The 12947-nt window shown below is 50.5% G+C and overlaps 2 protein-coding genes across 2 annotated transcripts; one reads left to right on the plus strand and one right to left on the minus strand.

Moving 5' to 3' along the window:
* Nucleotides 1–438: 438 nt before the first annotated feature.
* On the minus strand, nt 439–9253 carry LOC115381210 (ATP-binding cassette sub-family E member 1). The gene is made up of 18 exons (XM_030082484.1): nt 9116–9253; nt 8087–8229; nt 7916–8001; nt 7726–7823; nt 7444–7561; nt 7158–7295; nt 6997–7066; nt 6827–6923; nt 6663–6752; nt 3261–3382; nt 2819–2943; nt 2612–2708; nt 2296–2414; nt 2098–2208; nt 1225–1367; nt 861–983; nt 672–783; nt 439–586 (listed from the first exon to the last, which is right to left on the minus strand). Exons 2-18 carry the CDS (start codon nt 8187–8189, stop codon nt 539–541), a joined length of 1800 nt encoding a protein of 599 aa, XP_029938344.1. The 5' UTR covers nt 8190–8229; nt 9116–9253; the 3' UTR covers nt 439–538.
* A 12-nt stretch (nt 9254–9265) lies between these two features.
* On the plus strand, nt 9266–11436 carry LOC115381759 (anaphase-promoting complex subunit 10). The gene is made up of 6 exons (XM_030083358.1): nt 9266–9417; nt 9985–10100; nt 10191–10281; nt 10405–10525; nt 10608–10661; nt 10758–11436. The coding sequence occupies exons 2-6, from the start codon at nt 9986–9988 to the stop codon at nt 10935–10937; spliced, it is 561 nt and encodes a 186-aa protein (XP_029939218.1). The 5' UTR covers nt 9266–9417; nt 9985; the 3' UTR covers nt 10938–11436.
* Nucleotides 11437–12947: the final 1511 nt, after the last annotated feature.

The raw sequence follows: 12947 nt of genomic DNA on the forward strand, positions 1-12947 counted from the left end.
TGGTCTGAGTCTGAAAACACAGATCAAAGCACAACTTTAAATATCCTGCTGGTCTACTTTAATGAGGACATTTTTTACATAATTTATTCAGACTGTATCAACCTTTTTTTTTACCCACATATTTTTTTTCCGCATTTTGAACTAATATTTGACATATTGTGAAGATACGAAGAATTTTAAATTATTTCACAGACTCAATAGAACTTGAGATTTATTTTGAAAAGCGTCGTCTCCTGGGAGTCACAGCCGTCATAAATCATACCGGGCTGTTTGGTGGGAAGCGCTGCTGCTGTGTTCATGTTCAACTGGGTGAGTCTTCTTTATCTGGATAACTAAAATTAAACATTTTTAATTGTAAAAACCACCAACAAACGCTTCATTTTCACCTGAAGCGTGTGTGTGTGTGTGTGTAATGACGGAGCCGGGGCCTTGCTGGGTTCAAGCTTCAGCTTTATTCTGCTCGAGTTAAAACTTGCTGAGTCATGATGAAGCGACGCTCCTCCTTCTCGGCGGTTCTCTGATGACTCCGCCTCCCGCCTCAGTCGTCCAGGAAGAAGTAGTTCCCGCTCTTCTTCTGTTCTGTGTCCTGCGGGGGGGGGGCGAGGCAGAGGTCAAAGGTCAGACCGCTGGGGTCGGGGGTGGCGGCGAGGGAGCCGGTTTTTCCCGCTCACCTTGATGGAGTTGAGCTTGTTGATGCGCGGCCGGAAGTTGTTGGGGTCTCTCCTGAAGGTGATCTCCAGCAGCGACAGGAAGCGGTTCATGCCGGCGAGCAGACTCTGAGGCCTGGCACACACACACACACACACACGTTAACCCCACTCTAAAACGCTCGGTGAAGCAGCGGGTCGGCCGGCGCTCACGTGTTCGCCGCCGTCTTCTTGGAGGGAATCCCGTCGAACACGATGACCCTGTCGGCCAGGTAGGTGGCCATGATGAAGTCGTGCTCCACCACGAACGCCGTCTTCTTGGCGTGGAGGATGTACCTGCGGGGGCCACATGGCGTCACTGCTACGCCGGGCTAACGGCGCTAGCTCCCTGCCTTCAGCCTTTCCTCTTCATACCTCTAGAAGAGCTGTGAAAACTTCCATCCCTCCCTGATATGTAGAAGTTGAACTTTTTTTCTTTTCTTTGAATTTGTTTGTTTACTGTTTCCTTGCGTTTGTGTCTGTTGGTTTCGGGGCGGTGAGCGCCACGCTGTGCGGACGTGAGGCGGGAGCGCCGTACCTCTTGATGACCCGGGCGGCCATCAGCCTCTGCTCCGAGTCCAGGTAGGCGGACGGCTCGTCGATCAGGTAGACGTCGGCCGGCTTGCCCAGACACAGCGTGAGGGCCACCCTCTGCAGCTCGCCTCCGGACAGGTTCTGCACCTGGGGGGGGGCAGAGGGGGCGGGGTCAGTCCGCTGACGGGAAACGGAAACTCAAACGGCGACGACGAGGTGAAAACGCAACACAGGGTGGAGATTTCTGGAAACGTTCCATCTCCATGGAAACGGAGGAAAACTAGTCTTCTGGAAACTATGACTTCAGTCGCCATGTACATGGAACTTCTGCGACGCGCTGTTTCCACGGAAACGCTGGTATAATAATAAAAAAAAATGTCTCCATTTGAAACGTTGCCGTGGAAACCGGGCCTGAACCGGTCCGTCCCTCTAGAGTCCAGTCAGCCTCAAATCGCTCCTAAAGGAGGAGTTTCACCGTTTCACGACCTGGTTTCAACCTCGCCGGGGTCACCTGACGTCCTGCAGCGTCAGGTGACCCCGGCGACCTCGGCGAGGTCGTTTTTCAACCTCCAGGAAATTTCGGCTCTCCAGGCCGAATGGAGCTCTGACCAGCATTCTAAACCTGCTCTAAAGGTCCGAACGTCAAGATTAAAGAATCAGAACACGGGCGGCTCCTCCAGAGAGCTGAAACAATTCTGTTACACACTACTAATTTACACTCAGGCATAACGAGTCGAATGTCAATCAGAGTTGAGTTCCTGATCCTGATGGCTTTCAGAACTAAATAAAACGAACAAGTTCCCGTTCGGTCCAGGCTGGACGAGCTCAGGGACTGTCCACCGAGCTGACCGCTCTGGGAGGACGCGGCGATTCTTACGTCCTGATCGATGATGCTCTCGATCTGCAGCGGCTTCATGACGTCGGTGATGAACTGCGGGTGTGTGTAGGCGTCTCGGATCTTCTCGTGCAGCAGAGCTCTGACGCTGCCCTGCACACACACACACACATGAAGACAGGTGAGTGTGTGTGTTTCCGTCCAGCCGGGGGACTGGCGCTCTCCTGTCTGAGGCTGAACCTTGAACTTGGGGCTGATGGTCTGAGGCTTGTAGCTGACGTTCAGGATGGGAATGTCTCCTCCTCCGTCGGGTTTCAGGCCTCCAGCCAGCATCCGGATGAAGGTCGTCTTCCCCGTGCCTGAACACAAAACACACACACACACTTGAACAAACCAACCCATTTTGAACAAACCAACCCTGAAATGACTCCAATTCCTAAATGAATAATGATTAAAAACATGTACAACTATTTAAAAAGAGCCAAAATGTCAATTTATCAAATCTCTGGATGAAACTTGGATGTGTTTGTGTGTGTGTGCGTGTGTGTGTGCTCACCGTTCTCTCCCAGCATCACCATGATCTCGGAGTCGGTGAACTCTCCTCCCTTGATGTCCAGCGTGAACTCGCCCATGGTCTTGCCCATGTCTGGATACTGAGGAGAGGCGGAGGCCACATTTCAGAGATCAGAAACTAAAACGGCGCGGCGAGGGAACCGAGAACCGAGCGCCGTCGGTCTGAGCGACTCCACGGCGCTGAGCTGACCTGGTAGTGCCGGAGCCTCTTCACCTCCTCCTCGTTGGCCGTCTCGGCCACCTTGAAGACCAGCGAGGCCTCTCGGAACCGCAGGTTCTCCGTGGGAACGTATCCGTCCAGGAAGATGTTGATCCCTGGGGAGCCGGGGCGGAGCGTCACGCCTCTGAACGCGCAGCAAGGAGCAGATCTTCCCTGAACGCCTCACCGCAGCTTTTCTCCTCTAACGGCTGGATACTAACACTTTACAGAAAGTCCCTGAACGCCTCATATACATCAGGAGATAATGTGCTTTCCGATGGTCCCTGAACATCCTACTTTCATCAGGAGATAATATACTTTACAGACAGTCCCTGAATGCCTCACGTTTGGATTGAGGTCTCTGAAGTGTTTGGTTTTAGAGGATCTAATTTTGACCCGGTGACCCCGTGACCCCATGTCGAGCGCGTCTCACCCTCCCGGACGCTGAAGGGCATGGTGACGACCCCGTAGGCGCTGGGGACGCCGTACAGGCAGCAGATGAAGTCGGACAGGTAGTCCAGCACGCTCAGGTCGTGCTCCACCACGATGATGTACCTGAAAGCAGCACAGCGGAGACGGTGAGCAGGGGCGGGGTCGAGGTCTGGGTCTGCATTTACACCACGGCGACGCTCCGAGTCGCTGAAAGTAAAATCTGACTTTCAGAAATTAAAGGTCTTGATGTTATCGCTGTATGTGAAACTCTATCAGACTCATTAATGAAGGAAGCATTAAACTAGAAAACAAACAGCAGCGGCAATTTATGCTAATTGTTGAAAGCAGATAAAGATCCGTCTAATATCAAACTGACAGGTTCAGCTTTACGCTCGTCGTGAGGACCTTTCCGATACACACATTCTATTTATAACCAAGGGATATATCGGCCAATATTTGAGTTTTTTACGATACACAGGTGGATTCGCGCATTTATTTTTCCCTGGCATGATTTACAGACAGGCATACACGGGCAGCCCTTTGTTGCCAGAAGACTCTGCAGCGCACCTGCAGGGTTAAAAGCACCAAACACTTTTAGTTCATTTGAAAGTAAAGTTGAACAAAGCTGCTATAATATTTTACTGTTCAATAAATCTTCTTATTTTAAGCTTGAGATCTGTAATATTTGTTATCACTGCATCGTTTTCTGATGTAAATTGAGGGAGCAAAAGCAGTATCGGCTCAAGACAATCTGCACTCCAAAATCGGCCATCGACCCGGGGTGATGGGGAAAAAATTGGCATCGGCCCCAAAAAAAAAAAATCCATATTTATATCCCTACTGATAACACACACTGCAGTCCGGGTCAATTCTCCACATTAAATTCTAATGTTAAGCTATAGGGGTGTTTAAAAAAATCGATTCGGTGATATATCGCGATATGACGTCACGGGATTCTCGCATCGATTCAAAATATGTCCATATCGATTTTTAATTATGTATTTACCCGGCAAATATCCATTGCAGCGTCTTTTTATGTGCTGCACTTTTACTCCTGGCCACTAGTTGGCAGCACACCACACCAAGAGCTTTGCAGAGCCTCCAGTCCGCCAGAGGAAGAACAGCATCTCGCGAGAGCTCTCCCGGTGGTTTCTTTTCACTACCGTCTCGCGGTAATTGGATCACACAACAGTCTCCCACGGCGGAGGAAGTGGGAGACGCTCCGAGGAATATTTATAAAGCCGGAATCTGGACGCACTTTGGCTTTTACAACCAGGACGGAGGGACAGATAAGAGCCACGCCATTTGTAAAATGTGCTTTGCAAAAGTCAAATACCGCGGAAACACCACCAACCCACATGCATTTGAGCAGGATGTCCCCATGCAGGACACCCTGAGGGCCCTGGACAGCGGTGAGGGACAGGCTGCGTCCCCCCAGGTGTGAGAAGGAGCGTTGCCTCCTCAGCAGGTCCTTCCTCCCTGCTGCTATCAGACTCTACAGCCAGCACTGCTCAAACTGTCCAGACACCACACACTGTTCTAAATGACACTCCTGTGTATTTGTCTTCTCATGTCTCACATTTTTCTATAATATTGTACATACTGTCCTATATGTATATTTAAATAATATGTAACTCATATCTGTTATTAATATTATAGTTTACATATGTGTTCTGTCTTAAATGTATATTTAATTTATATTTGATTTATATCTGTTAGTGTACATCTGTTATTTCTTTATATCTGTCTGAAACTTATATTTAAACTATATTTAAATTATGTCATTTAGTTTGTATCTGTTATTTAATTATATTTATCCTAAATTTATAGTTAATTTTTCTATATATGGTTGGACCTTGTAAATTCTCATATTTTGCATTTCTTTTCTGTTTCTTTTCTCTGTGCTGCTTAACATTGCAATTTCCCCCTGTGAGACAAATAAAGGAATTTCAATTCAATTCAAGGTTTTACAATGATTGCACTTTATTTTCTCAAAACGTGTTACATTATTGAAGGTATATGTAGCCTTTATTTTTATTTACTGTTTAAATGAAAAAGTAGCCTGCAACTTGTTTGCTGTTAAATATAGTTGCTGAGTGCTTCTGTTGCATTTGGGATAAATAAAATGTGTTTCATACAAGTTTTCTCATGAAGTCCTACTAGTTTACAAATTTGTTGTTCCTAAAGTATCGCAATAATCGTCATGAACATTGGTATCGGGATATATCGGGATATATTGAATCGTGACCCATGAATCGTGATACGAATCGTATCGCCAGATACTAGGCGATACACACCACTATTAAGCTAAATGTCCAAACACTGAAAAACTGGTTCGAGGAAGCAACCATGGAAAAAAAAAAAAAAAAAAAAAAACCCAACTCTGACCCAAACGTGACATGTTCATGTAGGAGCAGTTTTACTTACTGGACCAATAAAACCTTTTGAGAAACGACCGGCCGACGCGATACGTTGGAAAGTGACAGATATCGGCTGATATTAGGGGTGGGACGAGACACAAATTTCACAGGACGAGATGTCTCGCGAGATAGAGTCCACGAGATCGAGACGACACGAGACCGGGGGGGGGGGGGGGAACTCACATGCAGCGTCGGAGCATGGACTGTCGGGTCGGAGTGCCCCTTGTACGGCCACGTTGCCCTCCGCTCTACACTGCGCCCGAGGCGGCCGCCTTGTTCCCCTATTCCCATTCAAACCGCGGCGCACAGACGACGCCATGACTGCATTTGCACTTCATGCCACTAGGTGTGCTGTTTGCATGTTCAACCTTATTTTACACAGACACCACAGAGGAAGAAGGGCGCCGCAGCCGCTGCAGGCTCTCTCTGCATGCTGTTAGAAAAAGAGTGTGAGCCGGTAAGACGTGGTAAAATGTGCATTGATGCGATGCACCGTTTTTTCAATAAAAGAGAAGAACTGAACGATCGTTTCCGCACATTTTCTTTACGTCGTATCAATTAAACTGTATCACAAGTAGTTTGTGGACTCAAAAGACCAAGATTCCTTGCAGATAGAACATGCGCAGAACAGTATTTCATGTCCTTTTCGACCGGATTTTTAAATATGAATATGGGCATATTCAGGGGTTTGCACGTGTTTATATGGCTGTGCGCCTTGTAATGTATCATTCCGTCAATATTCCAGTTAATAAAGAGTTTTTGCCTTGATATAAACGTACTTAATCTCGCGGCATTCGATCTCGCGGCATTGCGATCTCGCGAGATCTCGTGACACGAGATCTCGTCCCATCCCTAGCTGATATGTTAAAAAAATTACCAAAATTGACACTGATAGGTTAAAAAACGATCAATATCAACAGCAATATTTCGTGCATCCCTGGTTTGGATCTTAGTCACTGCCGTGCGCCCGCCGCCACCCCTACCTGTCCGGAGTGATGAGCGAGCGGATGGTGATGGCGGCCTTCAGCCTCTGTTTGACGTCCAGGTAGCTGGACGGCTCGTCGAACATGAAGCTGCGGGCAGGAGAGAGGAGAGTCAGAGCGGCGAGCGCCCGGCGGCGGGGCGGCGGCGGGGGGGGTGTCCTCACATGTCGGCCCGCTGGATGCAGACCACGGCGCAGGCGAACCGCTGCAGCTCGCCTCCGGACAGGTTCTCCACGTTGCGCTCGCGCAGGTGACTCAGGTCTGGAAGAGAAGGAAGACGTGAAGGCCGGGCACGGGGACGAGCGCGGCGGCGGTTCAACTCCTCTGTCCTCACCGAGCTGCTCGCACACGATGTCTTGTGTTTCCGTGTCGTCTTTCCTGCTCAGGATGGCGCCGACCGAGCCCTGCGGACAGAGTCACAGCAACACGCCGCTCAGACCGGACGCCCCGACCGACCAGACCTCCGTTTCACCCCGCCACCCTGCGCCGCCTCACCTTGACCGTCTTGGGGATCTGGTCCACGTACTGAGGCTTGACGATGGCCCGCAGGTCGTCCTCCAGGATTTTAGTGAAGTAGTTCTGCAGCTCGGAGCCTCTGAAGTAGGTCAGGATCTCCTGCCAGTCTGGAGGATTCTGGGAAAATCAAACACAGCGATCAGGATCAGGAGCATTTCATCCAGAGGGAGTTCTGGTGGTTTTGGCTGAGCCAGAACGACGCCGACGGCCCGGGTCTGCCTGGATCTGGACCGGTCCGGCGCTTCAAACGCGGCTGAACACTCACGTCGTATTTTCCCAGGTTGGGTTTCTGTTTCCCGGCCAGGATCTTCAGAGCCGTGGACTTGCCGATACCGTTGGTCCCCACCAGCCCGAGAACCTCTCCGGGCCTGGGAATGGGCAGCCTGCCACACACACACATACACACACGAAGCTCTTTAGCATGTAGCAGTTAGCATCGGAGCAGTTACACAACTGAGCAACTCTGCTTATCAGCTGAAGTGCTAAAGTAAAGAAGAATGAGTGAGAACTCTGTCGAGAGCGGAAACGGCCACGCGGTTGGTCATACCGGTGCAATTTGAACGAGTTGGCGCAGTATCTGTGTGTGGTTTCCTTCTCCAGGTTGCTGGGCAGGTTGACGATGGACAACGCTCCAAACGGACATTTCTGCAGGGAGAGGAGAAAAAAAGAACACCGGCGTCGGCGTCACGCGAACAACGTGGAGAAGCTCCGGCTCGTCTGCGACGCGCTCAGCTCACCTTGATGCAGATTCCACAGCCTATACACAGAGACTCCGAGATCCAGGCGATCTTACTCTGTGGAGTCACTTCAATACACAGCTTACCTGCACACACACACAATCACACACATTAACCCTCCTGAGGTGGAAAACCTTCCCACAGATTCACCCGGCCGCCGCCGCCGCTCACCCATTCGAACCACCGGGCAGCTCTTCTTGCACTCCTGGCGACATTTCTTCGGTTTGCATTTGTCGTGGTTGACGATGGCGATACGGGTGTTTTTGTCCGCCATGGCGCCGGGCGGGAGTGACGGACGTGGAGCGCCTGTGGAGCTGAGGGACAAAAAACCGGACATGGTTAGAGACAAGATGATGGACGGTGTTGTTTCTGATGAGTCACACGAGGCGGGATATCTTCAACAAAGGGTCACACCAGCCTCTGAAAAGCTTCCCAGCCTCACTTCGCCTCAGACTGCTGTATTTTTCCATGCTGAGGCCTCAGGAGTCTTTCAACGCAGCCAGCCAGACTCCATTTAAAAAGTGGGCATTATGGTCCCCCCTCACCTCTGTTCATAAATATCCCACACGGCGTGACTTTAACCTTTTTAAGTGACCACGCTACTGCTGTCGGTTAAATCGGCATTAGCAGAGCACACACAGGTCACATGGTCACTGCTGGTTAGTGGGATTTTTCTCGCTCAGCCGCAACGTGACGGGCGGTGGCGACGAGCATCAAACTCGGGTTTGTCCTCAGATGACCTGCTGATCTGGGACTGATTCAGCAGCCGAATTCAGCCGCGGGTCTCCACATCCACGAACCGCCGCAGACCGTGCGGTATACGTGGGATTTAGCGTGAAAATAATCTATAAAAACATTAATTTCGACGTTTATCGAATGGAGTTTGGGTTGTGAAATATGGTGAAAAAATGAAGACGCAGTATTTTCCTGGAAGGGAAACAGGAGCCGTGGGAAAGTTTATCAACGAGACAGTAACGTAGCGCCGCTACCGAGGCCGGATGGGTTAATCTGACGCGTTTAGAGCTGAACAGGAAGCCTGGATGTGTCTCTTTAATGTGTGCCTGAGTTTAGGTATGACTGACGCTAACGGCTAGCTCCGCGATAGCATCGCAGGCCCCACACTTTGACAGCTGCGCCAACGGCGTCTGTTTCCGAGCCAACGCCGGCGGCGCGAAAGCGACGAGGCCCGGGAAAGCTCACCTCTCCTCTGCTCCCGGAGCGCGGCTGCCAGAAGAGACGCGAGGAAGGTCGTCTGGGGGGCGAAAACTCGGCGAAACTTCTTTTTTTCCAAGCAACGTGTTCTTCTCCTGGAAGCCGGCTGGAAAGATGGCGGGAGCTGACGTCACCGGCGTGCGACCTGCGGCGTCATGACGTCACGAGCCAGTCAATTTGAAGCGTCGCTGCTGTCTCCTGAAGAAAACCCGTTTATAACTTTATTTAACCCAGCGGCTGCCCTCTGATGCACCGGAACAGCACACCGGAGGCTCCCGCTGATGCTTAACGTGAGTTTTAAGTTCTCGTTCCTGCAGGAAAGTTTAGCTTTTATCCAGAATGGCGAATGCTAGCAGCTTTAGCCGCGCCGCTCATCCAGACTCCGTGCAATTTTAGCCGAATTCTTAGCATCCTTAGGATTAGTTTAAAATGCTGAAAAACAAACTTAACGACGTGTCACTTAAACATATTGATTATCTGAACAGAAAATTGATTTAGTATATGAATGGTGATGTGTGTCGTTTCCCCAGTTTCTCTTTTATTGGCACTGCGACGTCAACCACACATTTCTACATTTGACGCGTGTTTATCCGCAATAAAAAGTTATACTAGTGTCAAATATTTGCCGAATTTTCCCTGAAGACACAATCGTGTTGATCGTTTCTTAAGTCATCTGGTCCAGTCATTATAATCGATTTGTTATTGATTAATATGTAGACTGTCATTTACAATGGAGTTTGGTTGAGAGCTGTGAATGTCAGTGACAGATCCAGAAATCTGGAATCCCCATTCCAGTCAGGAACTCAGTGACTTCCATCGATCTGAGCCTTCTTCCTTTAAAATCTCTTTGGTTTCAGGATGGCCACGCCGAGCAAGACCCCACCGGGCGCCGACCCCAAGCAGTTGGAGCGGACCGGGACAGTGCGAGAGATCGGGTCCCAGGCGGTGTGGTCCCTGTCCTCCTGTAAACCCGGTACACGCCAGACCCATCCCTCTGATCAGCTGAAGCGTTTTCCCCTGTATCTTTGGTCCTGAGCGTCCGCCTCGCCTGCTTTGTGTTCAGGGTTCGGAGTGGACCAGCTGAGAGACGACAACCTGGAGACGTACTGGCAGTCCGACGGGTCTCAGCCTCACCTGGTCAACATCCAGTTCAGGTAAGAAACGCTCTCTGATCCACGTCCGGTAAAACCTTCAGGATCTGAGAACAGAACATCCTAGAACATGCCAGCACCCTCAAACAGACCTGGAAGAGAGTCTTTCTTCATCTTGTGTTGCAGGAGGAGGACGACGGTGAAGATGCTCTGCATCTACGCTGATTACAAGTCAGACGAGAGCTACACGCCCAGTAAGATCTCGGTCCGGGTCGGAAACAACTTCCACAATCTTCAGGAGGTCCGGGTAAGTCCTCCGCGACCCGGGAAGGTCAGAGTTTCTGCGTCTGCGCTGACACTCCTCGTCTCTTTGGTCTGGGTCTCTGCAGCAGCTGGAGATGGTGGAGCCCAGCGGATGGATCCACATCTCACTCATGAACCAGGTCAGGGAATCCCCGGAACCGTCCCGTCCAGATCCAGAACATCACGATTCAATCTGTCCGTTAATGTTTTTTTTAAATCCTCTTTTTGTTTTCCAGCGGACGAACGAGCCCATCAGCACCTTCATGATCCAGATCGCGGTTCTGGCCAACCACCAGAACGGCAGGGACACGCACATGCGGCAGATCAAGGTCTACACGCCGGTGGAGGAGAGCTCCATCGGGAAGTTCCCCCGCTGCACAACCGTGGACTTCATGATGTACCGCACCATCAGGTGATCGGGACGAGGAGGAGGAGGATCTGTTTGAACGGGACATTCACTCCTGGCAGGTTTTTTATGTTTAAAGAAGAATAAATAAAGTCTTAGCAACATGTTTCCTCAAAGACTGGTGGAAATCAAAGTTTCTGCTCTGATTTTCTTCTCACTGTGGTTTTGTTAAATGATGTTGAATTAAATGTTTTGAGACCACAGTGTGACTGCTGATGTCTGATTTTCTTTCATCTCTGGTGATAAATTAGTGCAGTTCAGAGTTTCGACCACTGGAGGGAGCCAGAGGAAGCCGAGTTGAGCAGGTACTGATCACTTCCAAAGTAAAAGGAGTTAAATGAATCCTCAGTTTAAGATTCAGGTTTCTGAAAAGTTAATTTAAAAAAGAAACCTCAAGGTTCTAATCTGGATGAGCAATAGAAGAGAAATGATCTAGAATCCGAACAAAACTGAACATTTTATGTATTTACATGGCAACATTCTGGAAACACTGGATACATATCTGAGTTTTAATTCAGGATAAAAATTAAATCCTCTAATAAACATCTCATTCTGAATGAAAATGATTGTTCTGAATTTAACTTAATCGTCAGATTGAAGTCACCGAGGTGGTCGGTAAGCTCCTCGGTGGCAAGGCACCGGGGGTGGACGAGATTCGCCCTGAGTACCTTAAGTCTCTGGATGTGCAGGGACTGTCAAGGTTGACACTCTGCAACATCGCGTGGCAGTCGGGGATGGTGCCTCTGGATTGGCAGACTGGGGTGGTGGTCCCCCTGTTTAAAAAGGGGGACCAGAGGGTGTGCTCCAACTATAGGGGGATCACACTCCTCAGCCTCCCTGGGAAAGTCTATTCCAGGGTACTGGAGAGGAGGATTCGACCGATAGTCGAACCTCGGATTCAGGAGGAACAATGCAGTTTTCGTCCTGGTCGTGGAACAGTGGACCAGCTCTATACCTTCCATAGGGTGCTTGAGGGCTCGTGGGAGTTTGTCCAACCAGTCCACATGTGTTTTGTGGACTTGGAGAAGGCATTCAACCGTGTCCCTCGTGGTGTCTTGTGGGGGGTGCTCTGGGAATACGGAGTCCGGGGCCCCTTGTTAAGGCCCTCCGGTCTCTGTATGACCGGAGTAGGAGTCTGGTCCGCATTGCTGGCAGTAAGTCGGACCTGTTCCCGGTGCATGTTGGACTCCGGCAGGGCTGCCCTTTGTCACTGGTTCTGTTTATAATCTTTATGGACAGAATTTCTAGGTGCAGCCAGGGGCCAGAGGGGGTCCGGTTCGGGAACCACAGGATTTCATCTTTGCTTTTTGCAGATGATGTTGTCCTGTTGGCTTCATCGAACCCGGACCTGCAGCATGCACTGGGGCAGTTTGCAGCCGAGTGTGAAGCGACAGGGATGAGGATCAGCACCTCCAATCCGAGGCCATGGTCCTTGACCGGAAGAAGGTGGTCTGCCCTCTCCAGGTCGGAGGAAAGACTCTGGCCCAAGAGGAGGAGTTTAAGTATCTTGGGGTCTTGTTCATGAGTGGGGGACGGATGGAGCGTGAGATTGACAGGCGGATCGGTGCAGCGGCTCCAGTGATGCAGTCGTTGTATCGGTCCGTTGTGGTGAAGAGGGAGCTGAGCCGAAAGGCGAAGCTCTCGATTTACCGGTCAATCTACGTTCCCACCCTCACCTATGGTCCTGAGCTTTGGGTCATGACCGAAAGGACAAGATCCCGGATACAAGCGGCCGAAATGAGCTTCCTCTGTAGGGTGGCTGGGCGCTCCCTTAGAGATAAGGTGAGGAGCTCAGTCACCAGGGAGGAGCCACTGCTCCTCCACATCGAGAGGGGCCAGCTGAGGTGGCTCGGGCATCTAGTTAGGATGCCTCCTGGACGCCTCCCTGGGGAGGTGTTCTGGGCATGTCCCACCGGGAGGAGAGCCCAGGGAAGACCCAGGACACGCTGGAGAGACCATGTCTCTCGGCTGGCCTGGGAACGCCTTGGGATCCTCCCAGAGGAGCTGGAGGAAGTGTCTG

This window comes from Salarias fasciatus, chromosome 3, assembly GCF_902148845.1.
Source record: "Salarias fasciatus chromosome 3, fSalaFa1.1, whole genome shotgun sequence".
In the NCBI taxonomy this organism is placed as follows: Eukaryota; Metazoa; Chordata; class Actinopteri; order Blenniiformes; family Blenniidae; genus Salarias; species Salarias fasciatus.

Coding starts and splice junctions, on each gene's coding strand:
- LOC115381210 (XM_030082484.1), bottom strand. CDS start 8,189: ATGGCGGACAAAAACACCCGTATCGCCATCGTCAACCACGACAAATGC. Junction 2,209..2,295: donor CCATCAGCCCCAAGTTCAAG/GTTCAGCCTCAG, acceptor GTGTGTGTGCAG/GGCAGCGTCAGAGCTCTGCT. Junction 587..671: donor ACAAGCTCAACTCCATCAAG/GTGAGCGGGAAA, acceptor CCCCCCCCGCAG/GACACAGAACAGAAGAAGAG.
- LOC115381759 (XM_030083358.1), top strand. CDS start 9,986: ATGGCCACGCCGAGCAAGACCCCACCGGGCGCCGACCCCAAGCAGTTG. Junction 10,101..10,190: donor CCTGTCCTCCTGTAAACCCG/GTACACGCCAGA, acceptor CTTTGTGTTCAG/GGTTCGGAGTGGACCAGCTG. Junction 10,526..10,607: donor ACAATCTTCAGGAGGTCCGG/GTAAGTCCTCCG, acceptor GGGTCTCTGCAG/CAGCTGGAGATGGTGGAGCC.